Source organism: Rhopalosiphum padi, chromosome 1, assembly GCF_020882245.1.
Source record: "Rhopalosiphum padi isolate XX-2018 chromosome 1, ASM2088224v1, whole genome shotgun sequence".
In the NCBI taxonomy this organism is placed as follows: domain Eukaryota; kingdom Metazoa; phylum Arthropoda; class Insecta; order Hemiptera; family Aphididae; genus Rhopalosiphum; species Rhopalosiphum padi.
In genome coordinates, this window is record NC_083597.1 from 91893637 (window position 1) to 91921610 (window position 27974).

A 27974-nucleotide genomic window follows, 5' to 3' on the forward strand; every position below is an offset into this window, starting at 1 on the left:
CTTAATTTTATTTTCAATTTAATATCACTGAATTATTTCGTTTACGGATTAAATATAACGTAATTAACCCGATATTTCAGTATTTAACTGGTCAAATGATATTTAATATCCTAAGCTTCGAGAGAATATGAACACTTTTAGCGTAAGAGCGCATGGGGCAGCGACCCGACCGTGTCTGTCAAAATCTGTCAGATCGTAATGTGCAGTTTCCCAGACTAAAGGAACGGCCGGTTTATGCAATACTTTGTCAGGCTCGTGTATTATCTTAATCGCATGAAATTGAGCCAACTGGAAGGAAACCCCGAGAGAAAACGGAGAAAATACCCCTTTTTTGGAAGAGCGGCATGGGGGTAAAACAAAGAGCACAGTAGAAATAAACCAAGCTATAAAAACCTCGATGTGTTTACTTGAATGGCCGTTAATATTATCTCAAATGCCACTAAAATTCTCAAAGTCGTAACATTAAAAATAAGAACAACAAACAAATAACTATCTACTTTATGGTCTATATAAAAGAATAATAAGGTCCTAAATTCATGCAATTTTTCTAACAATATTATGTAATATGCTGCTTTATTACATATGGTGCAAAAAAAAATAAATAGAATCGATAGTGTTAAATCGATTATTACTGGACATTTTTACGCATCAATTATTTCAATCTATCAAATTTAATTGATACTTTTTATACAATGATTGTAAAGACTTAATATATGGGATATTAATTACTTATTATCTAATAATCATGTTTATTATGGACTTTTAATTTAGAATTATTTACACAACTATAGAAAGCGAGCATTCCTAAATTCAAGTGTCAATTAATGTTATGTTAACACTGTTTACTTGTCATTTATACAAAAACTAAGTCACGCGATCACAAATTAGGTAAAAATATAAAGGAGACTTGAGATCTAAGTGGGCGAATAGAGGTTAAGTATTGACTCGCTTTCATATAATCATAGTCAGAGGACGAGATAAAAACGATTAACCGATTTAAGTCTAAAAAAATATACATATCCACAATGATAAAGTATTTTATGTCTGTGATTTTGAAGAAATTCATTAGCATGCGTATTATTTTTATTATAGCAGTATTCTATACATACATTTCAAATTAAATTATATGTAATATCTGATTTGTTGGCGTAGTGTTCTAGACGGCAAAGTATTAATATCGAAGAATCGTGTTACGGCCACATTATCATAATGTTACGTTTTGCCCAATGTATTCTCATTATATATATATATTTAAGGGTAAATGGGTAATTAATGAACGTTCGGTGATATTTTTACTACAAAGTACATTATTGTTTAAAATAATGTGTTAAATGAAATTTCTAATGGAAGTAGTAAGTATTTGGCTAAAAGATAAAACATTATACCTAATCATTCTACAACATTGTTCGAACCATCTGCATACCTTTATTTAGAGCATAGTATTATATGAAAGAGAATTATTTTGTTATTACACGGGTATATAGTAAAAGTAGCGTAGGAAATTTGTGCACATTTTCTTGCAAGGTACATCGTTCGAATGGTTGGCATAAGCGAATTTTTTTCTTTTTAAATTTTATCGAGGTTGACTTTTTTTTATTTGATCACGAAACGCTATCGTTGTCACATATTATACATTTAAGGATGCCGACGTTATTATTATTATTTTTTTTTATGTTCATAAAAACGGACTGTATGGCGTGAAGGATAATGCGTATAGAAATATAATACACTGCACATATTATATTATATACATGTGCCTCCGGTAGATTACCACCGCTGTCACCTTCACTATGCTGCTGCTGCCGCTGCTACTACTACTTATGCATGTAATAGCGACTTATTTTATCGACATAAATAATTATTAAAAACGTTCTCTGCATATAGTATAATATGCACCTAGCTATATAATATACACGCGCAGGCAGATCGATTTTCTTCGGTAATGAGATGCTTTGTAGGGGTTTTTCTTTATCGCGTCACCGTATATACGAACCGCGATAGGGTGCACGGTGAGCTGTCGTATACATTGTTAAAAACGCTAATGGCACATTTAGCCTTTGGTGACCTTTTCGTGTTGACATTTTTATTGCGCGTCCGGGCTGTACTTAAAAAAAACAAAATAAACAAAACAAAAAAGAGGATTGTTGAGGTAAAATATACGATAAACGACAAACGTTTATTTCACTTCTTCTGTTTCCGCGTCATCACCGGTGACCGGTTGCCCGGATAAGAGGAGATTTTCGACGGTAGCCTCCACCCCGCAAAAAGGAAACACGAAATTATTATCGAAACGGAAACTGCGTAGCGCGTGCTAGGAAACCAATGACCCTGAGGTATAATCCTGCGTGCACACGCTCACACGCACACACACACACGCGCATACACACACGTTCACAAACATATAATAATATATTATATAATATTATACACGACGACAAACGATAGAGGCGGCGGCGGTGGCGGGTAGCAAAGTCGTAACAGATGTCCTACTCCCCTCCATCGGCCCGCTACGCAGCCTCCGCCGACTACGACGTCGCGGCACACCGGGAATAATATTTCAGTTTCCTGCGGTAACGTCACGTATCGTTAAGCAAACGCACGACACTGCAGCGTTAGTATCCGTGCGATCCAATAGGGAATTCAGATTATTGAAATTTTCGCTTTGGACAATAAAAAAAAAAAAAAAAATGAAAGACAAAAACAAACACAAACGCACGCATAAAATGGATTTTTCTGAAATTACGTTCAGCTGTTTGTTGGGGACGGGTGAGGGTGATGGAGATGAGCATCACTTTCTTTGTGTATATTTAAGATGATAATAATAACATATCATGTAGTTACGCTGGAGATAAAACCGAAATCGTATAAGAAATTGAACCCGACCTGCATGTCGTTCTATTAAATAATCGATTGGTATACGAAAACTGACGAAAACGGTACCTATTGCATATTAATATTCGCTGCTGACGACGATAATCGTTCAACACGAAATGGATTTTAAAAACGTTAAATGGGTGTAATGAATTACTGCCGTGTTCTATTCATTCATGAATTATGTTTGAAAAACAGAAAAATGAAGGCGTAACTGCAATTAATCATATCGGTGTTACGAAAAGCATAGGTATACACGTACATATTATTGTTATACGCATATTATTATATGATTATTAATTTAAATAATTTTATGAGCTGCGGCGTGATACGTAGATGGCGTCATCGCGCGAAAAAAATGACAAATAAATTAATAAATCAAACCAAATATTTTATTCATAGCGTGTAGTGTAATTTTCAAAGAAAATAAATGTTAAAAACGAGAATTAATGTGGTAACAAAAAAAAAATGTATTTTATTCGATGGCGGAGCGCACGAATTTTTATTACACACGCCGACAACACTTTAGAGTAATATAAAATTATGTGCGAGGTATATGTGTGACTTTTACTAATATTTAGGCAATATATAATAATATAACGTAGTAATTGTGTTTTTGTGACGCGGCCATAAAGCTTATAAATACAAACGGGAAACTCAACAATGTAATGTACCTAACCTTACTTTTGACCTTATGGTTTTGTGTTTAAAAATTAAAAAATGTGTCTCATTAAGTATTATTTAATATTCTGGACCTGTTGAGCGGCATTTCGTGAAGTAAAAAATATATATCCCTACGATGCTGAGTCTTGTATACACTTTACATCATATACACATACGAGTATATATATATGTATTTTATATACCTGCCACTTGAAAAAAATGGCCGGTCAATGGTGTTCGGGGGGTGAAAAATAGGAGCAGCGCGTGTGAGAATGACAAATGAAACTTACATGGCACCGACGTATAATGTGTCACGATTTTCATCCAAGTGAAAAGTCCTGTAGTACATTCGGCCGCAGGACAACTCTCGCACGTGATCTGTAACAGACAAACAAACGACCGAAAATTTATGCCCACACTGATGAGGAGATTAAGGCACGTTCTTCTCCGAGGTGGCCCAGGAGATATATATATATAGGTAGGTACAATAATACAATTACATTAGGTACCTATTGCGTTTCTAAATGTTAATCAACCTTCGTATATAGTGTTAAAACTGAAATAATTTGTCATGTTATGCAAATTGTAGATCAAAGTTAGTTTTAATTTATTTATCTTTCAATTGTATTATTAAAAAAACGTGTCGACAAAAATGTTTTGCATAAAGAAATATTTGTTTCGTTAAATTCGAGAGCCATTATAACAACACGTTTATAAATCGTTATCCACCATGACTATGAGCTGAACTAATTTCCTAATAAGAAAACTAAAAACTATTAGTGTCGAGACCTAAACGTGTGTCTTAATAATAATTATGAATAATTTAAATTATTCTACCTATAACTAATGTAATATTACGTATGAAAATAATCGTGTTTAATTGATATGTATAAAATCTAATTTCTACGTTTTAACATTTATTTATATTTAATTTTTTATTCACGGAAACTGTTATCATCAAAAACGTTCATTAATTTGTATCTTTTAAACATTTTATCCGCGCGTACTGCACTCTTTCGGTACACGAAGTCGTTGTGTGGTGAGAGAAAACAATCGTATAGAAATACGGAAAATTTCACGTAAATTGCGCCAGCGGAAAGACGCCGCGTGCTTAATGTACAAAACGTACGTTTTCAAAGGGTTATGGCTGACGTTTCTATAAACCATCGGACCCGGAGAGATTTTTTGTTTGTTTTCGCAGGTTACACGCTGTAAGTTATTAGCGGCTGCATGTTTAGACCCCAGCCGGAAACAAACTTTGATCGTGCGAAGCGCAACGGCCCGAACTCGAACGATAAAAACTTGTTCCCACTAGAAAGTTTAAAATTTACTGTACTACACACACATACACACGTATATACACATAATATACACGCACACTATAAATGTACAGTTTATACGACGGCGCAAGCCTGCAACGATCATTAGTTTGAATAAACTAGATAAAAACGTTTGGTCGGACAAGATCGGAGAGAACAAAAAAAAAAACATTAAACGCACATACGCACGAATTTTTACGGTTTAAATTGGTCTCGTCGATTAATTTATGATTGAGCGAAGGTTTCCGAAAAGTTCCCCCTTTCTCGGGTTAAATTAGTGCCGAACACGTCTGAATATATTAAAGAAGGATGGCCGTGCGGAGGGTACGCACGCGTAACGGTCCCCGGGGCGCAGTAACGCCTTCAATTATTATTATTATATGTGCGCGGCTAACTCCCTATACTGCCTAACTCCAGCGCAAGACGTCCCAAACGTATGTCGCAAAAATACAAAGAAAAAAAAAACAAACAATAACGATTTATCATACGCGAGTGTGCACCTCGTTATTATTATAGTGTACTTGGCAACACCCGGTAATATCGAGAGGGTAATCATATATTTCCGGTGCGGTTTTAGCCGTCTGTTTAAGCGGTATATTTTATTTTCAATTTCGTCGAGTCGAATTGAAGAAGTTTTATGACTCGACCGGGCGTACGGTATACAAGTACGATAATATACAATATATCGTTTATAATATATACACAGTTCAACGTTTACAAACACAATATAGGCCGAAAGTATTATTCTCGAAATGGTACGGTCGGGTAGAGTGGCTACCGTAATTATTACACAAATGTTTCACAGCGATTAAAATGCCGTTATTGGATATTTTACTACCAAAACAATAATATGCTATGGGTATACCCCTGGCACGTCATACGAATTATAGGTGTAGATAGCAACGATTATATTTTACAAACGTCATATTGTTACGGTGCGAAAACATGGTTTATTTATTTATATCTGAAAAATCTAGGTGGCTATTTAGAAACACTATGCGGGGTGACCCTATTCAAAAGTCGTACCAAACATTCCTGTTGTTTGGAATGTTATATAAAATGATTGTTTTAATTTTAAATTTAGATATAACTGTTTTAATAGAATAACGTATAGTAGAAAAACAAGTGTCGTTATACGCATATAAAATACAACAGACTAAAAATATACAATTTCTAAGGACGACAACGTCTAGTGCTGCTGCTAAAATAAAAAATATCACATAGATACCCAATATTATAATTTTCTACGATGGCAACGCGATGTACCAGCTGTCGTTGGTCGCTACAACCATGTATTAAGAGTGTAAGTGTAAAGGAATTGAATATGTTTAGTGAACACGTTATACAGTAGTAGTCTTAAACAAATCCAACCGTATATACTAGACACTTGAGTACATAAATTAAGTATTTATATTTATTAAAAGAAAGGCGAAGTGTATTTTAAAGTATGTCTTGTAAAATGTGCATTTATATTCTTAAATAATTCTCTTGAAAAATGGTTTCGTTTTAAAAGTTGTTAGTTAAACTTTTCGAACAAAAATCCATCAAATTCTATGCGTCAGAAACATTTCTAATTACACGGTTGGAAAGGACCAAGTTTCGTCCTTCGTTTGTACATCACTCACATCAAACACAAATTAAAAATGTAAATAGTTAAACAACTAAAATAGATGGACGTTAAATGGTTATTAAAAAAAACAACAACAACAAAATCAACAATAAATAAACACCAAGACGTAGTCATAACAATCTTTTAGAGTAAAATATTTTCGATCATAGTTCGCGTAATGCATTGTAACAATACCACGATTTATGACTTATGCAGCAGTATTCGTTTCTAAAATAATATACATTGTGTTTTTAAGTAAATATAGAGTTATGGTAAATTATTGTCATTTATACTGGATATCTACCTACTCACGAGTCATCATGCATAAAATCGTAAATAATAATATATGCACTTTGATTCAATAATTAAATACAATCGTGTCTCCCAAACCAAAGAGATGCTTTTGTGATACATTACAATATTATCGACACAGTACTCTCTTCTCCCACACAACTTATATATAATATTATACAGACATTGCGGTAAGACCCACGCGCGACGTAATCATTCACAATAGGGATTTTGACGGAAACGTGTCGAGGGAGCTCAATATTTTGCATGTCATCTTATTTACATCCATGAAAGTTTTCCTCTTTACGTATACTCGATAGCTCAGCAACCCGCCGAGTAGACATCGGAAGGAAGGATAGTAATAGAAATAATGCTTTATTGAATGTTGTTCTTTATTTATTTTTCCTCCGCGGACATTTCTTTCTTTTTATGTTCCGCATTCCACCTTCTCATCATCCGCATGTCAATGTTTTAATATATTGAAGCAAAGATAGTAGTGTGCGTGTGCGTTCACATGCTTACACGACGTGAGCCAATTTCTAAGGCCAGGGGTGGTCTTTGCTGGAAAACGAACAAATGGTAAATGTTCGTTCACATTTTTATTTTTTTATTTTGTCACCCCAATCACTGATGATGAACTTCTTTTTACGTGCGTTTTCGTTGTGACCAACGTGTTAAACATTTTCGGAAAATCGTTCGATTCAATCAAGTAATAGTCGATGTGGTTCGAAGATGAAATAATGCGTCGGGAAATATGAGTATGTACGACGGTAGTTCTAACCAATCAATACTTTTTGTGCGCGCCGTTCGGTTAGGTTATCTTTTGTAACTGAATAAAAATGCTGGGTTTAAAACCTAAACCCGGGGGAGGTTGATCTTCGACGACATCAATCGTTACGACGTCAAAAACGTTATGAAAGGGGATGAGAAAAAGTAGGAGCGAATAAAAGTTTTTGAAAGACGTGACTTACGTTGAGGTATTTTAAATTGACAAAATCCACATGTCCGCGCAATTCGATAGAACTTTGTTATTAATAATTTTAAAGAAGTTACTTAATTCGTGTGAACTCTGTGATTTATTTACAGGATTGAATCAACGGTTACAGGTTAGAAAAAAAATAAAACTTCAAAAAAAGTTGGTTACTCCAAAACGTGTGTTAAATTCTGTCACGAAATACAGAATTAAATTAATATACAATTGAGGCTTAAAACACGTTTAAGAATTAGCACATTTCACAAGCATACAAACTGTTTGGATTAAATCGCATTCAAAGTTCGGAACTTCATAAAACCGAGTTGAAGTACTCATCACCTTTATTTTATGTGACTTTAAGTGAGGTGTGAGATTTTCAAAGGAAAGAAATAAACATTTATACTTCAAAACCAGACTGGAAAAATGATTTTTTTTGTTTTATGTACACCTATTTTTATAGTTAAATATTTTCAGACTGTTAATTAGCCCGAGATTTTCAAATTCATTATGATATAATTCAGTCAAAAACTCATATGCATACGGCTTTTGTTGTTGTATATGGCCAGTGACGCATAAAACTATTATAATAAAAAAAAAAAACTGAATTTTGTTTTTTAATAAAAAAATTTTTAAGTTAAAACGTCAACATCACCGGTTTTTTACGGCTTTGTGAATCCATTTTCTAGAGGCAGCTGAACTTTTTCCCCAGCATATCTGACAACCACAGCCGTCATGAAAGCATTTTTTTGTTCATATTTATAAGATACACTGTCATTGTGAGTGAATTTAAATATGATACACATAAACCTATTACCATTGTAGTATTTTTATCATTAGTTTTAATTATATTTGTTATTCTTTGCCGAGACCAAATTTAGAGTACACAATTATTAGCTTATAATAAGATACGTATAACATTTTTTAAATAATCATTATATGAGATTATTATTATAATGGTTATATATTTATTTATTATATTTACGAACGAAATTAATGCATAATATTATATATACATTATACATAATAGGTACTTATATACCCACCAAAAATAAAATAACGAAATATTAAATATTAATAAGCCGTGTCTTATCATAATCCTATGTTTAATTTTTTAATTGCATATATTTCAAGGGGAGATGCATGTAACGCCAAAATATGTATATCATAATAAATTAACAATTAAAAGCGAATTTCGAAGGATTATTTGTCGTTATCGTTATTCCTGCTAAGTCGTCATGATTTATGCTCTCCGTTGAACCGACAGAATAGTATTTGAATCAGATTCTCTTGAGATAAAAATATACGTGCATGTCTACCTCTAAACCGATTCACATTAGTATGCGAAGGCATATATTTTGTTAAACGCGTTTGCCATATAAAACAAAATAAAGTTGATTTGACACATTCCAATAAATATACATATTTTCCTTTATTTACAAAATTCTACTTGCATTTTGATTGTATTACAGGAAAAAAAATTAATACATGTGTACAAAAGGTAAATATAAATTGAGATAAATTTACGGAACGTCTACAGGTGCTCTTGGTATCTAATGAGCTCGGGAAACACAAAAGCCTCTGCGCGTTTATGTGGTGGGGGTACGGTTGTTTATCGAGGGTACTCCGGTAAGACATAAATCTTTATTTACGACCGACTCTCCTACCCAGAAGCACTACCACAGACTTTGGATCCACCTCGGTTATTCATAACCCCTTTTGCGTGTCTCCGCGTTAAAAATAAAAATAAATAAACCAAGCCTATTTTCATTTAGTGAAATTACAATTTAATACAAGAGATACTGAAAATTCACCCAACTATGCCAACTGCGGAACGCAATAAAGGCTGTGCATGAACTGGAAAAATGCTCACTTGTACATCCGGTCCGATTAAAACCCCCCTCCAACCTCCTTGGATGCCATTACGCTTCAAAGGTCGCACAATTTTCTTATATGTACGAATAGGACTTTGGGACCGTTATATATTGATAATATTTCATATTTATTCTTTTGAACAATCGCCCGTTAAGAGTCGTTGACAAACAAAACGAAACCAATATTAGAAAAAAATGCAGTTCAGGAATCCACACACGAATATGAATTCAAAGTGTAAAAGCGATTTATATATTCTTTACATCAGTGTTAATACGCATAAGAATATGTGCCGAGAAAATAAAAAAAAAAAACTGAGGAAGTTGCTCTGCTATATAATATGAATTTTTGAGTGTACTTCGCATTGAATATAGATAACTGTAATGGATGTGTTAAATTTGAATTCATTGATCAATAATTATACACACAAAATGATCCTAAGTGAAGTCGATGTGTCTGACTCTATTTATATGGATAATATACTACAATTTATTTATATTACTATTAGTAATTTATTTTTAATTATTAATATGGCATGTTAAACTAATTTATGCCATTATAATATTTTATTTTATTTTTTTTTTTTTTTGCTGTAGGTATGAAAAACTTACAAGGAACTTTGTATTAAATTGTCAAGATTTTTAGTTTTACATAAATATTAAACAATATTAATTAAACGAAAATTAAAACAAAGTCAAAAATTTTAAGTGTACAAAGAAATAACTCAAAAAGAGTTAAGATATTTTAAAATTTATATCATGTCTAAAAGATTATTATATAAATATTTGATGAAAATTTTAAGTATCTACGGTATTCAATTTATGAGTTAAAGTAAAATAACAAGATCGATTTATTCGAAAACAGGTACTTCTTGAGTAAATATTTCATTTTTTTGTAATTTTTATTTATTTTTTTTCAATTATTTTGATAAGAACTTCGATTTTTTTTTTTTTTTTTGGTACCTTAAAGTACCAACAAAATCAAATTTACAAGTCATGTTTGACGATTTTATGCCAGACAAAAAAACATATGTATATTATTTTATAACCAAAAACTTCATGGCTCTGCTCAAAATCTAAAAAAGACATAGTCGAAAATAAAATAAAAAGTAATTTTATAAAATGTTGAATATTACTTAGGTATACGAAAATAACTTGTTTGTATTTTTATAGATTTATCCATTTTTTTTTCTTAATAAAATGAAAACGTAGATAATCATAAATATTGTGGTATCTGACACAATAAAATGAAATAGAAATCATTCGATTTACAGATTTTTATGTGATATTGGACATTTATATAACTCTATTCTGCATTTTCTCAGTAAACAAGTTGTATAATTTATTAATACATATAACAAAAATCGTGTCATACATAGTTGTTATGTGTTTTAATAAGTAAATGTATCATGTATTAATGTACACACAATTATCCTTTTTAATTATGCTAGAAAAACGTTAAAAACGAATCTAATTAATAATAATATCAAATTTTGAAATTTCATTGTATCTGTAGAATAGAAATACAAATATCACGCGTAGAAATCTTCACTCGAACCGAAATTGTTCTTTCTGATTTCATGATAAGAAATTGTGTTCATTTTGTAAAATGTGTAATGTTATTGATTTAATTAAAAAAAATATATTATTATATTCTCAAGCCATCAAGGAAGCGATGTGAACTCATTCGTCTCATATTATACAAGGATACAAAAACCGTGTATTAAAATTTTTCGTCGCCACACATCATTCGGATTATTTACAGTACAAAAATGCGTGATACATTCATTCCGGGCGAGTGATGGTGGTAAAACAACGCACGCGCACATCGATGGAGTATAGTAAAAAGACGTACACGCACATAGTTTATAAAGGCTTGTATTAATTCCAGTGCAAATTTCTGGGCCTTTAACGAGGCACATCAATTCGCTAATACAAGTGTATGTTGTAGTATATCTCCAGTCTCCACCCTTCCGAACGATTTAATCGCATGGTATCGGTTCAGGAATTTCTGTGTTGTCTATACTCGTGGGGCGACGATGACGATGACGCAGAAGCGTACGGAGCTGACGCAGTTTGTGTAGCACCGAAAATGGCACGAGGTAAAGGACGACGAGCCGTTTGTACGAATAAAACGATACACGAGTTAGGCAGTCCGGGGTGGAGCGCAGCAGACCACCGAGGTAAAGTAGTAGTATATAATATATACATGTATAAAGTTTAACAAAATTGCAGACATCAAAGAGGGTCTGTAGCTTGATAGTTTTATGTATGCGTGTATGTGTGTGTTAGTAAAAGAGAAAGATATATATATATATATATATATATATAGAGAGAGAGAGAGAGAGAGAGAGTGTGAGAGAGAGAGAGGGTAAAGCGGCGTGAAAAGAGTAACGTAGAAAAGAAAAAAAATAAGACTTGATGGTTTTTATATTATATTTTCAGCAAGCCACTCACGTCCGTCCGCGCCCAAGTTTAATTGTTTTCGATACATATTATATATATATGGATGAGAATAACGTTTGGGTTAGATATCGGCCTGCCTTTCTCTTCATCTCTCTCACTCGTGCCGTCAGCTCTTCGCCCCGGACATATTATACGGTCCGTCGTTGTTGTCATCGTGCGCCCACTGTTGTAATCGTTTACTCGAAATTGGAGAAACGAACCGTGCAGAATTCTTGATTGATTCTATTTACGATCCACCCGAATACTCTTTTCGAAATGTCACATGTCGTCGACTGCGCGCGCGTGACTACGAAGGATAATAATTCGCAAAAATATAATATTATATAAATGGTTATATAGACCAACACGCGTCCTGCATCGTGCACACAACTGTAGTTTACCTGCACTTCGGGATTATGATGGCGCTCTGGAATGGAATTATAGTAATAATGTTTTGAATTAATCTATGGTAATAATACTCCGACGAAAGACGAAAGTGTTTCTCAAACTTCCAGCGACCTGCAATATTGCCATGGGCGCGTTTCGAGTGAACTATACAGCGTAGATACTTATTATTGTTATAATTATATATATATAACTATATTATTGTTACACGTCTATATAATGACATATTATTGTTTAATCTGTTTTTGAAAACATATTATATTCCTTTTGTTCGATTACTACGTTTGTAGCTTAGAACTGTAAATCAATTATATATTTTAATTAATATCTTCTAAAATATTACATAAATAACGTGATACAATTAATACACTTGTTTTAAATTTACTTGTTTCGCTAATTATAAGGTTAACAATGTATTTTATCATTTCTGGCATATATTTTTTTGTGTGGAGGGAGAGAGTGGTAAAAAGTTTTAAATAATAATACCTTTTCAAGAATACAAATTCCACTCAGATGGTTGAAGTAATAATCTATATGAAATTATTAAGACAATTTCGGGTTAATTAAACTATATTTTACAATTTTTATTTCTATTTATTCTTGTTTCAGTAAGTTTTAATTATGACTAGACATATTAGTTACGTGCACTATATACGATAATAATAAAAGTAATAAATTATTTTATTTTTTAAATGTTGGTAATTAAAATTTGAGCATGTAAACAATGAATATAATACTATATTTTGCGTATCATATTATTTATGCTTAAAATACCTTAACATTTAATTTACGGGGGGGTTTTTTATGAACAATTAAAATTTCAATTTTTTTTTCAATTTTACGACGATACTACCTTTATACTTAAATTTTATAACATGATAATATTTATTATTCCGAAATTTTTAAATCTTTTAATGAAATTTTTAGTTTTTGGTATTAATCTTTTACTCATTTCATATTCATTACTGTATTCAATATATTTTTATACATTTACTCGTAAATTATTTTTATGAGCACATAAAGTTTAAAAATAAAACATTTATAAACACTGTAAAGTAAACCAAGCTCGTTGAAAATTGTTATTTTTATTTTTTTTAACGCAAATAGTATACCAAACTTATAATAATAATATAATATACCACTGGCTTGCGTTGAAGAGAGTAATGTTTTATTAAATGCCTATTACATTAGTTCTGTATTTTATTCGTATTTTTTTCTTCACAATTATTATATTTATATATCATCAAATAATATTATAAATAAACCATTTTTTGGTTGATTCAAAAATTAATTTTGAATAATGTTTAAAAATAATTTTTATAAATAAATAAATTTAATTATATTTGTATAATTTGTAGGAGCGTAATTCTTCAGGTTCGTATCATTATTATATTTTTTCTTATGCAAATTTTTAAATGTTCATAAGAAGAGACTATTATCATTAATTAATTTCCATAACTTAGTAAAATTATTATTTTAATCAAAATAATTTACAATTTAAAAATTATACTTTTATAATGCACATAAATATAAATGGTTTAATGCATTTTTCTAGATTGCATTATCTTGCATATTATGTATCTATGAATTTCATTAAAGTAATATCAGTAATATATATTTTACGATCAATGTTTTATAACCCTACTACTATTTCTGTTCTATTGACTGAACAATAGTTATAGTTTGGGAAATATAATAAACTAAATTACCGGAATATTTGACTACGAATAGTTTTGAGATGAATTATACATAATAATATTATGTTCGGAGTTATTGTTTAATGTGTTGATTTCAATAGTTTAAAGTTCAATAACTGAAACAATATAATATTCTAACAAAAATATAAAACGCATGTAGGTATTTCAAACTATATATTTAGTAATATTCATATATTATATTATTGTTATTTGATGTTTTTTTCTTTTTAGATTTCAACATAATATATTAATTTAGAAGTGCATACAATTTATCGTACCAATAAATTTACTACTGTAGGTTATTGATAATTTTATTGTAACATTTTATTTATGACTCCCGTATTTTTCGTCACACTTTGGGCCCTCATTAGAGTCGTACTGGCTATTCACGCAACATTGGTGTTTCAACCACACCCCACAGTGAGATTTTCAGAGAAGATACCTGGGCCGTATTCCAGGGGAGGGTGAACGCTGGAGTGTACCACTATGAAACCCTACACCGCGGGGTAATCTTGTTTTATCGCACACCCGTCGTGAGCAAATTTCGCATACAAGCAAATTTATCGTTTCTCACGGGAGTTATGTGGTGCACACGGCTTTTGAATAATATCCAATAACTGCGAGGAAAACAAGAGAAAACAAAAAAATAGAACATCGTCACATATGCGCTCGTAAATATAATAAGTCAATATTTCGATATAACGGATACGAAAAACAGTCAGTAAGAATAAAACCAATTTTATATCCAAGTAAAAAGCTGAATTGATGGAATGCCAAATTTTTCAGTTGTAATGTATTCATTCACTGAACAGTTAGAACACGAGTACCTCAGAAAATATTAGAAAAATCAAATCGAAGAACATTATTGTAATAATAATGTATCAGTTATAGCTAAAAACCTCGTCATCATGTTCCTTATAGATTTTATTTTTGACACAAAAGGCGTTCGTCAGAAAACGTGTGTGACCTTTGATCGTAGTATAATACGGAAAGCAATTTACCCGAAGCGTCTGTAATAGACCTGACCTTTTTTTCCAAGAAAATACATAACGATTTGCCTAGGGTTGGATGAAAGAATAGACAATTTTAAACGAGCAGACAAAGGGTCTATGTATGTACTGCTTTGGTAGTTTCAACATTTTCATGGTGATTTCAATTGTCCGGAAAAGAACTTATCCGTTATAAAAGGTGTGGCAGTAGACCTTTATGATTTTCTGTTTAAGGTGTTTGAGTGATAAAATAAACGTATCGTGTGTGTCAGACAACTCGAGATGAACTCAAGTAGTATTTAGGGTCAAGGGGTTTCATTTGCAGTATATAAGTATTACGGTGAGCGAAAGGGAGTAAGTAAAACAAACGATCAATCTAAATTCAAAGGACAGAAAAACCTTAAATATTTTTAAAATAAAAGCAATTAATTAAAAAAAAAATATTTTTGTTTACTGAAATAAAAAAAATAAGCATTCTTAGGTACGTCTAAAATAATAATATATTTAAGGTTTAAATTTGAGATAACATATAGATTATTAAAATACACCAACTATTTAAGCTTCTGCGTTTATTTCACATTATTGTAATAAACACGGATTGCAAAGTGCAATTTATAACCGAGCTATGAACAATTTATCATTGACCGAACAAGGGACAATAAACATTTTGATTAAATAGTTTCGAATGAAATTAAATTGTGTATTATACGCATTAGTACATTATATCAAGCAATTTCGGAATTTAATTAATAACAATATGCACGAGAAGTGTTTTTGGTTTGGGTTAAACAATGATAGAACATGTTTTATTTCTAATTGATTAATATGCACGTAATAAATATAATATTATATGCAATAGGTATATATTATGCATTTAATATATAAATATCTTCGTAAAAAAATTACATCTAACTTTATCGTTTCTTGGTACACATTATGAAATCTGGTGAATAATTATTTTGCTTTTATGGCTTACTGGGATTTTATGCTATAATAATTTCATAATTAACGACCGAATTAAACGCGTGGTTTATCCTTTATTCATACCCCTCGACCACCATAACTGTTAAAAAAAAAAAAAATAACAATAATAAAATACAGTACTTTTTAAAATGTTTCGCTTCTTTCTTCATAATAACTCTGAGCTTTGTAATTCTTTTAGCCAATTACTATTATAGAGGGGTTGTTGTGTGATAACTGATTATATACAATTTTCACTTTATATTAAAAATAGCTAACATATTGGTTACACGCAAGTGGAACGTATTTTATTCACGTGTGTGTGACACGCTCCACATATTGTGTTTACCTATAATGTTTAAAAAGGATTTTTTTTATTCTTCTTAGAAATTACTTCATATATTTTTTCTTGTATTAGAATTTTTATACCACGTTATGGCAGCTAGTTTTTAGTTATGCATTGAATTTACTTTATCCTGTTAAATGCTTTTAATATTTTATCAAGCCGATAAAATAACCTCTTTTTCTAATTAAAACATGCATTTTGCACACCTAATACATTTTATTTACGGAGGATTTAACTTTCTAGGGCAATCTATTATCAATTTTTTTTCATAAAAGAATCCGAAAACAAAAAAAAGCTTATCAACCAAATGTGTATTTTATATATTTTTTTCATATATTGACTAATCTGGCTTACAAATCACGATAAGGTATTTTTTTATATTGATTAATAAAATGAAATTCAATGAAATATTTTCAATTATTGTTCTTAAAAAGAACACATTTCTTTTTTATATTATTTTATATAAACACATAAAACATTTTTCTTTTATTATTATTATCTCCATTCATAAAATTGAGAATCGAGAAAAAGTATAGGTAATATATTATGATATCTATAGGTATGGATTATACTGAAACAATCTGAACAACCTAATAAATATATTTTTCTATAGCATTAAATATTATGAGCTAATAATACATGTGTTAGACTCTAGTTGGCTTCATTGGATTCAGTTATTAGACTTCGTTAAAAATCTATAATCCCATAAACTAAAGACAGTATGCTGTGACACGCGAATTTTTTGGAAAAACTAATTTCCGGCGTAAGTACATAGTTAAAAAAAATTAATGCGAACTCAACCGGCACATCATAAAACTGGCTGAATTTATCGGCGAGCTTTAAGTGCTGTTTAAAAGTAACGCGTGAGTCACATGCATAATACTAATTGAACCCGTACGGGTGGTACGACTTATTTAAAATGAAATGTTAACAATTAAAGAGCTCGTTATCATAAAATATACATTAAAGTTTAATGATTAAACATTCACAGTAGGCCCGTGTATTCTTTTGTTTCACAATTGTAACGGAAGGGTATTTTTTGTTAGCACTCGGAGCAGTGAAGTAATAACCAAAATTTATACCAAGCTAAAACCAAAGCTCACGAGTCAAGCTAAAAAAATAGGTATATATACAATTATGCACTTAATCAAAATACTATATGAATTCAGTATATTTAATGAATAATGTTACGGATTAAATATGGATTTTTATGCGCAGTAATGTAATATCCGTCATATCGTAGATATAATGATAAACAACGTTTTAATAAATTCAAGTATTAATCCTGTTATTTAGGTAGGCAATTTTTACGCATCATAAAAAGTTAAAACTAAATTTCTATTTCTATTTTTTTTTATGGATTTAATAATGGTTTTTTCAGAAGTGCATATAAAATATTGCAATTTCTCATTTTTATTTCAATATGCTTAAGTTATAAACATTTATTTTATTTCCCAGTTTGAGTGTAAAATACTAAAATATGTTTAATACAGTAAGTATACTATAAGGATCGTATAGAACTAGAACTGTACATGCAGAATACGCATATTAACCCTCTATCCTCAAATCATATAATATTATAGATTCTGCACGGATAGCTCACTGTCAAAATATCTATTAGAAACCTTAAAACTCAAAATACTTTATATTTATAATAAGTCGTTCACCGTAAGTAAATTAAATAGGTCATAAATAATCTTATTACTATACATTAATTTAATTCACTGATAATAGATGAGCTAGGTATATTTTCAAGTACAATAGGATCGACAATACTTCTTATTATTTTTATACAAGTTTAATAGACCGTCGGCCGTTGTAGGGTCGAAATCGCATTACACAATAATAATAAAATATAGTTCTTATATTTTATAATGTACACGGCAAACCCAGGAGTAAGTTTTCGACTATAATATCCATTATGCATACTTCATATTATACTGTCATATTATGTTCAATGGATATTATCGTTTGGGTGAACTGTCGATAGGTAGCTACACAGTAATCGTTATGTACATTATTTTGGAAAACCGTCATAATTCCTACCGTTCACGTTGAGACTTTTCTATCTAAAGCGTTGTATTATTGTTATACATATTATACGAGTATTTTTCATTGGTTAATCGAAAACCATCTCTGGATAAACGTTCGATCACGATACCCACTGCTACTGCGGCTAAGGCTATACATTCTAAACGAGGACGACATGACAGAAATATAAAAAGGTAAGAGAAAAAAATAATAAGAAGGAAAACTAAACCATCCATATACCGGTCCAGTGGTCGGTGTGGCGGTTGAAACAGAGGCGTTCCGGCCGCGGGGTTTCCTTCCTAATAGCCACCATAAATTGCGAGTTCGCATATAAGAACGTCCAGTTCCCTGCCTCCCTGATCCACCCCCATCACGCCACTACTACCTCACACATGCCTGGTGTTGTAGGTGTTCCACATAGTGAACCGCTTTTCCGATTAAATCTCGACCGTTTTTATGGCTTCCGCAAAGTATATCTATGTATCGGCTCTGGTGCCAGGCGGCATTATGTACGCTGTTTTATATCGGCCGGAAGAGAAGAGCGCAAACTTTCCGATAATAGGTATCTACCAATGATACGACTATAATTACATTTCAAATGGTAATCAATTTTTATCGAACATGCCGATTCGTTAACGATAAGCTACGTTATGCATTTCGTTAATATCGGTATTTTGACCATGTTACACTATTAATAATAGGTAAACGTTAAATTAATATGCAATAATTTACATATATATATATATCAAAGATTTAAACTCAGAATAAGGATAATCATTCGGAAAATAAATTAATATAAGAAGACTTCGTAAGTAAACATTCTGATTCGATTGTTGTATTATAGGTAGATTAAAATGATTTTAAATTGTTAATTGTACGATGATGAATTATTTTTGATTTCATTAATTTATATAATATGTATACTCAAATTTTGTTTTTTATTTATAGAGCTATTATTTAAAAATTAAAGAAAAATAATTGTTAAATGTATTTAGTAAAACACGTTAAGTCAGTAAACATATAAGGTTTATTTAATAATATATCATATAATATACAACGGTTCAGGGTAAAATTTGTATTCCTAATATACACGTGTAAGCAAAATTTAAAATTAATTTCAGTCAAATATGAAATAAGCTTACCAAAATATTAAACGTAAACACGCTACCACGACGCTGTGTTTAAAGAAATAAAAGTTTTATGTTGAAAACATTAAAGCATTGATTTTGTATGAATAAAATATTATGTAATAAAGTCCTCAAGATACAACATAATATTATATTTTCTAGACCAAAAATGTTTCTTTGAATTATTATTATTTTTCTTGTGTGTTTGATGATAATAAGGCTTTTCTTTTTGGAATATAAAACACCAAGTAAACATCATAATTTTTTTTGTTGAGTTTACACTAGGGATTTTTAAGCTCCGCAATATAGCAGTACTTTTTACACTTTTTTTTTATCAGAGTGCATTGAAGTTCTATGCGTGGATTCTGACGCATATGTTTCACTTATATATACGATAAAATAGATAAAAATTGCACACGAGCAGTGGAGTGATCACAAAAAGCTGAGTATATCGTGATGTGTTCAAGTCGTGTTTTTATGGTAATGGAACTCTCTGGTAACCGAGGTGGAAAAAATCGAGTGTTAGGGGAGGGGACGGCTGGTTGGCAGGTTGGTGAGGCAAACGATGAGAGAGAAGACGACCGAGATGAAAACACACCACAGGACGACGGACAGAAGAAGTGGAATAAACAAGACGAGGCGACGAGGAGTAACGGAAAGTCAGCCGTTTTACGATCGCGCTGGGAAAAGCAGACGTTTCCTTCACTTCGGCGCCCCGCGATCGGCCAAGGGATTCGTTTTGGAAATTTCGGATGGGAAAAGTTTGCGGGGCTCGTTGTAATTACAGAACGAGGGGCCGAGGGATCACGTGGAATAGCGGCGACTGGGACGGGTGGAACCAGTTAACTCTCTAGTCAGAAAACAGAAGGCATATAAAACAAGACCTTTCTCTCACTCCTTGCCGCAGACTATAAAATCTCGAACAACATTTGTTACACAACTCTAGACGCCGCTCCGCCAACTACCATTGTCGAGTCAGCATCAATTAATTCGCGATACGGCCGATGCGTGTAATTCTTTATACGTTATGTACTCGTACATAAAGAATTTGAACATTAGGTACCTACACGAAATGAAAAATTACATGCGGAATGAAATCGTATACAATATATTATTATAAAGTATTCCCATTATTTTCAAATACTCGTGATCTCCCTCTCTGCCACCCTGCCGATCGCCGTTATGTCACCGTAAAAGGGTGAGGGGGGGGGGGTATTATCCCTTTTCGACATTTACTGAAATGAAGTCGAAAAACGTATTCAACGTAATATTATTATTATTATTCTCATCATTAATACTATCATTGCTCACATTTGACATTAGTGAGCGATACTTTTATTAACAATGAATTAAGTTTGTTTTTTTTAATATACGTAACAACCCTCGTATACCACTTTAAATATACTCTTATCCCTCCCCAATTTTGTTGCAAGGCTTTTTGCAATACTTATAATATACTTTATACAGTATAAATATATATAATAATAATATTATCATTTATCATATTAAAAATTCGTTTATATTACATGCGTATTGTGTATAGTACTATATGTACAACAATACCAAATAATAGTTGATAATATTATGTAATTAAATTATGCTATTTACAAAATAACATAAAAAATACATTTGTTAAACTTTGCTTGAAAAAATACACGGCTCTTTAAAAAAAATTAATTAGTTTGATGAACCATGTCGAAATAGAATTAAGTAAAATGAATAAAAAAGTGTTTGATACTGTTTTTAAAATAATTATAAAAAAATATATAACTTGACATCTGTTTCAGAAAATTAAATAATTTAATTTCAAATTTTAACATGACATTTAAATACAAGTGCATCATACGAATATTTTAAATGTTTATCATAATAACTTTATTGCATCACTTAGAACTAACGAAAGAATTCATTTTCAAAAGATCGCAGAATTGCACGAAAAACTATTATAGAATTGAAATTTGAGTGACGTATTTGTTCATTTTATTTATGTTATTATATTATATACTGTAGATGAAGGGGAATTATTATGAACGATATAGAATCAAAAAAACTATAACGGCTAGTCTCGTTTTCAGTCAATGATCCATTGATCCACTCAAATAAACTAGTTAAATTATATAAGCATAAGTACGTCAATTACACAAAATGTTATCAAGTTATATTTTTAGAAAACGAAAAAAATGTTTATCAATTTTATATTTTTATTTATATTTAATCAAGCATTATGCACATATGCATTATAATATAATGCATGATACTTTAATTGATTAATTACAACAGTTCTATGGGTTTTGCTATTAAATATTACATTTAATAGCCCTGTGTTTGAAATAATTTTATTACGTAAAAGTAAATTTTGTTGAAAATGGAAAAATAAGTCAATACTTTACAAAAGGGGTTTTAGTAAACATAAAAGTTTATGCTTGTGCGAGTCTTATCCCTCTGTCGGTCAGGACTTCATACCGCGACCCTCTTGGACGACGGGCAGGAAAAGGATTAGCGCGCCGGACCCAAAAAGAGCTTTTGTCTCGACGAAACATCATTAACGCCCCTGAATGAAAATAATCTACGTATATAGAAGTGCAAGTATGTTTTAAGCTACCGATAATACGTATTCGAGAGTTGTAAATGTGCAATTTCATCATCGAGGGGTGCGTACATTACTCGAATTAAAAAAAAAATTCTTTTGATAGAAGTTGTTATATTTATAATGTGTGTGTAATGTTGTACATGAGAATACGTGTGAGAGAACTATACACAGTAACATTGCGCGCGTAGAGAACCTAACGTTTATTGGAAAAAATCTATACTTAAAAAATTTAAAAAAACGAATTTAAGTCGATTTATAACCTAGATATTGATTTTCCACTAAACGGAATAAATTATACAGTGTTCTGCACTTCTATATCATAGAGATATATGATCCGATAGACTACGACTACAACGTAATAATAGCATTGTACACGTCGTATGCTATACTCGTATATTGTATATTATTGTTTAAATTTCTGAAATTTGGGAGTTGGTAGTCGGTTCTCGTTGCACTCGACTTCAAACCATACAGAATTAAGCTGTGCACAATAATAATATATATAGGTGCCTACCCCCTTGCTCGCACACCACCCAGTGATAGCGGCGATTGTTCACAAGGAGCTATTAACGAAACGTCATCGTGGGCCGTGGTTGGAGTACGTGGAGGGCTTATATCATATGCTCAGACGGTTGTGGCAGTCCACGCAGACACAGACCCACACACACACACTTGTGAGCACGTCGGGATTTTATTTATAGACCAGTAAATACATTCTCCAAACTCGACATTCGAGATAATAATGTAAACACCGAGTGGTGTTTGCTCAGCCATTATTATGGCCGCCGCCGTTCGGGCATTATAATATACCGGGTGCGCGTAAATCTCTCTTTCCTCTTTGTCTCTCTATATTATATCCATTCTATACCCCTCCGCCACTTCACACTCACACATAACCAACGCCGCCGTCGCCGCCGCCAACAACGAGCAGCTGCGGATTACTATACGTATAATATATACATTATACATGTACATTCAAACATATCTATATATCTATATGTATTGTATCATATATATTTATATTTATTTATTTATTTATACATGTATATTTAATACACGTAAGCACGAAATGCGTGTGCGTGAAAGTGTTATAGTAATATTTGCGATACACCGTTGGACACGACGAAGACGTCTGCAAATACCGATAGGTATTTTTGCTGAAAGATAGCAAAATAATAATAATAACGTTAGTCCAAATAGCATAATATAGCTATTAGAGTACGAAGGTAGTTAATACTTAGATTATTATGTACCCAATTTTACCATTATATACCATTAAAATCGATATTATATCATGGTTTCAAAAAAGAAACTCAATGAATGGAATTAAAGTTAGTATAATAATTTCACATAAATGTTTAAAAAAACAGTGTTATACTACTTAGTCATAATTATCTTTATTCTAAAATTAAATTATATGTAGGGAATTGTTCATACTAGAAACTTAAATTGTTTAAATTTATATTACTATTTTATTATAATATTATGATACCTATCATCTCAAAATTCTTTAAAAACTTTAAATATAAAATTAAGCACGCCAAATTGAATTCATAAGTCATCTATTTTGAGATCTCTTTTTTTTTTAAACATTTTACACGAATGATTTTGTTATAATATTAGACGTGGTTGAATGATTTTAGTTACCAAACCCGTATCGTATGTCTCGAGAAATCAGTATAATTATAAAAACATAGTTTGGTAAAATGAAAAAAATAATAGTGAACAGTTGATGTTCTGTGACAATCAGGTACTAGTTTTTCATCATATAGAATTACCGAGCAAAGCCCCCCTACTTTTTTTTCCATAAATTTCAATTAGAGTATATTTTGGATATAAATATAAAAGTAAAATAAAAACAGCAGTGGTCCACAAAATTAAGCCACTGTTAAACGTTGGAGATTTTCCAGCGCACGGTTGGTGTTACGAGCACAACAACAGTAACCGGATATTGTATTAAATATTTTTCACTATAAAACCCCTAAAACCATTTCGGTACACACCACAGTTTTTTCTTTGTCGCTGTCGTGTGAATATAAAGATTTAACGACGATTTACACCGACAATGTCCATATTATTATATGCGTATGCGCGTGCGCGCGAATACATGGGGCGAGTATAGCCTTTGTGTTTTGGGAAAAAAAAATGATAATAATAAAATAAAAGCAGCTCTGCACGAAAGAGAATAAAAACTATCTTGAGCTCGACAGGTGTACGTATTATGAGTCTGCGACGAGCATATTATATATAAATATATATTTTATATATAATGTATATATGAGGGATACAATTGTTTGGACACCATGGAAAAGGGGGAGAGTTACCACTATCACTATTACTACCACCACCACTACCACAACTAATATACACGTGTTAACGTCTCTCTCGGGTTACGTTTACACGTGACTTGACAAATTACACGTGTGTGCGGTGACATGGCTGTGCCGATACGCTTCAGAGTTAACGCAGCCGTTCTTTTGAGAAGTGCATTCCCGATATTATATATTATAATATCTATACCTTCCATCAGACAATCGAAGCAGCCGCCAGCCACGACAAAAGAGAAACATATACGTCATATTTTTGCTAATACGTTATAAATTTTGATATTTCGTTATGAAACATATTTTTTCCGATTGTGCCGTCTGGAATGAAAACATATCGAGGTTTTTGTGATTTTATTTACAATGCCAAATTCATTGCACGTAAAAATTGTAAGTACGATCATGAACGTTCGAATGATTTCAGTGAAAATAATGTGAGAAACGAAGAGGGTTTTACTTTTTATAGACAGGTACCTTATGGTTCCTATATGTACGTATTGTGTTTTAACATCTGCACCACTATAATACCCGTGACTATAATAATATATGTATACTCCGGTGAAGGTACTTAATTCCCAGACCATAAATAAAATTTCAAACACACGGCCTATGGCTCCACCTTTTGATTAATTTCAAACATAATGAAAATTAATAACGTCTTCCTTTTTTAGAACTAATTATTTATGAAACAATACTAAAATAAAAACAAAAAATAAAAAAAAAATAGTTAAACACGCCAGCACAAAGATTATTATGATTAAAATTAAAATTAAAAATATACGATTTTTATTTTTATCGTATTATACTGGCGTAGTATAATACAACTGTAAACAGTGTAAACCTATGGGCTATGACGCATTTGAATTTAAGTTTGATTAGTCAGTGTTGCAGGTCCTCCTCCAAAAGGTTAAAAATAAATTAATATAAGATAAAAATCTTTGATAAATGTTGGTCAGAAAGTAAACGTTATATAATAATTGTATTCTATAACTCTACTATATATTATACTCTTAAAAAAATAAAAATATTATATTCTTTTTTATAATAATTATTTTCTATTTAAGTTTTATATCATACATATTTAATTGTAAATATAAAAATATGTAAAAATCAATAATTAAATCAAGAAATGTTTTTCATTAAAAGAAAACAATATAAGTTGTTCCGAAACTAACTGAATAGTGCATGAATATGCTGTGGTCTGGATAATATTATTAACAGATTTTATGTAAATCCTTTGGGACCTCCGGGTAGGACGTGTCTCTGAGTCCAATAATTTGAATACATAATGAACGTGAACGTGAAGTTAATATAAAAAGTTGCTTTGTAAATGGAGGAAGGGAGGCGAAGTTGGAAAAATAAAAATTGAAGAAGGGCAAAAAACCCTATCATTATCCGTCCGCTAATATAATCGCCAATAAAGTTTTCCGCCCGATCCAATCTGTTGACTTCCGCGAGTCTTTGGTTCATATTGAAAAATCCCTAAGCGCCAGATGTCGTCCGCCACTGAAATGAAAATATTTGTCTTACCCCATGACGGTATTTGTCCCCCGGTTTAATTAAATCGAATACTATACAGTTTTACCCTCTCGGTTTACTTCCAAATATTTCGAGAGCTCGACGAATAATTCTTAACACGAATAACAAGCACTTGTATTAAGGGAACGGCAAATTAATTATACTCAAACGATTCAAATGTAATTTTCGTTTTATTATGATACATGTAAGCTTTAAAGTCGTTAACTTGAGGATGATTACTAATTAATTGATTACGAAACAAATTATTTTGTCCCTATATGATATATTATACAACGAACTATTATATTAGTATATTATTAGTTTCATAATAAAAGAATATATAAATAATATAAACATCAAAATGTATCATATTTATTAGATACTGCAGTATATAGACAATACAAATAAATGTGTTCTCCTACGTATAAAAGACTAAAAACTGAAAATAACTGTAAAAAAAAATCAGAGGGAGAAAATGTTAATTTTGAATAAAATATTTTTGGTGTGGTTCATTTTAAATATATTTAAGTTTTGTTTAATGCAATATATAAACGACTGTATTTAATGATTATTTTCAACAGTATTTCTAATTACCGTGTTTCGGTTCGGCATAACTGTCAAAAATTAGCAATTGAATTTAACTGCATTTTGATAACTAGGAAAAAATAATCGAATACAAAAAAGTACCAATTTACAGGTATCGTCATATCATAATATTATACGAATATAGAAGCGCGTTACAAATAATATTTAGCGATAAAATATTAAAATCACTATTTAAACGATGGAACTTTACTTTATACAGCAAATGGCTTTCCGAATTGAATTAACATGGTAAATAGATTTTGTGAATCTGCAGTAAATAAATGCAATCGAATCTTGTTGTAGTTGAATTTTGGGTTAGGCGTCGGTAAAGACGGATAAAAAAATCGAGGGTGGTTCATAATTGGGGGAGTTGAATTCTCGTTGTGTGTATGTATATGCTAGAATATACCCCCTTTTACCACCTCATATCCTGTTAAGATGAGAAAAAGGGCTTTTAAAGTGGCAAAAAAGTAATCAAATTTTAAATAAAAGCTCTCACGATAAAAGCGGGGAAAAGAATACCCAGTATTTAATTTTCTTTTGTACAACAACCCTCTCATCAAAGAAAAAGCGAAAAAAGTCTTTGTCGAAATATTTAATAATAATAATAATAATAAAAATAATAGTCCATTAATATTTGTGGACCTAAATACAAACATTATATAATATTATATTTATTATCATAATGTATCCTTTTATACAACATATAAATTCAATATTGCAATGATTTGAATGTATAAGGTAAAGAAAAACATTTTTAAGCCATAGCAACATTAATTTTATTTATAGATTTTAATGTAGAATAGAAAAAATAATTTACTACGTTTTGTTAAAAAAGTTTACAATATAACATTATCATACGTTTTAGCATAAAATTATGCTTAACCAAACGACGTTCATACTTGTTTTTGGAATTCTAAGTGCATCAAAGAAGCTTAGCGAGTATGTTTAAACATAGTTTCTCAGGAAAACTCTAAGACTTGACAGCCGTCAGCTATTAAACAAATCCACGTACTAGTAAATAAAAATGGCATAACACTAAAAGCTAATTTATTATTATTTATACTGTGTGTGCATTATCTAGTATTATCATTTAAATACATATAGAATGCATTCATTTATTAAAAATGATTTCCTTTAATTAACATAATTTTAATTAAATGAAGAAATTTAAATTATACAATTTTAATCAAACTACACAAATATGACTACAAACTATAATACTATTATATAGTTGTATTTAAAAGCCTATAGGTATAATTAAATAACATTTTAATCGGTATCAGATGATTTTCAAATAAATTAAAAATGTTAATACCTAATAATATTTAATATGTAATCGAAATAGATATTTATCTCTCTC

General features: G+C 31.0%; 1 protein-coding gene across 6 annotated transcripts in view; it reads right to left on the minus strand.

Moving 5' to 3' along the window:
* LOC132918247 (semaphorin-2A) overlaps positions 1–27974 on the minus strand; it is a 355196-nt gene that overhangs the window by 75233 nt on the left and 251989 nt on the right. For all 6 annotated transcript variants that reach the window (XM_060979390.1, XM_060979387.1, XM_060979388.1 and 3 more), the window contains one exon: positions 3825–3912. In XM_060979390.1, the coding sequence (XP_060835373.1) occupies positions 3825–3912 (88 nt within the window). The remainder of the gene's footprint in view (positions 1–3824; positions 3913–27974) is intronic.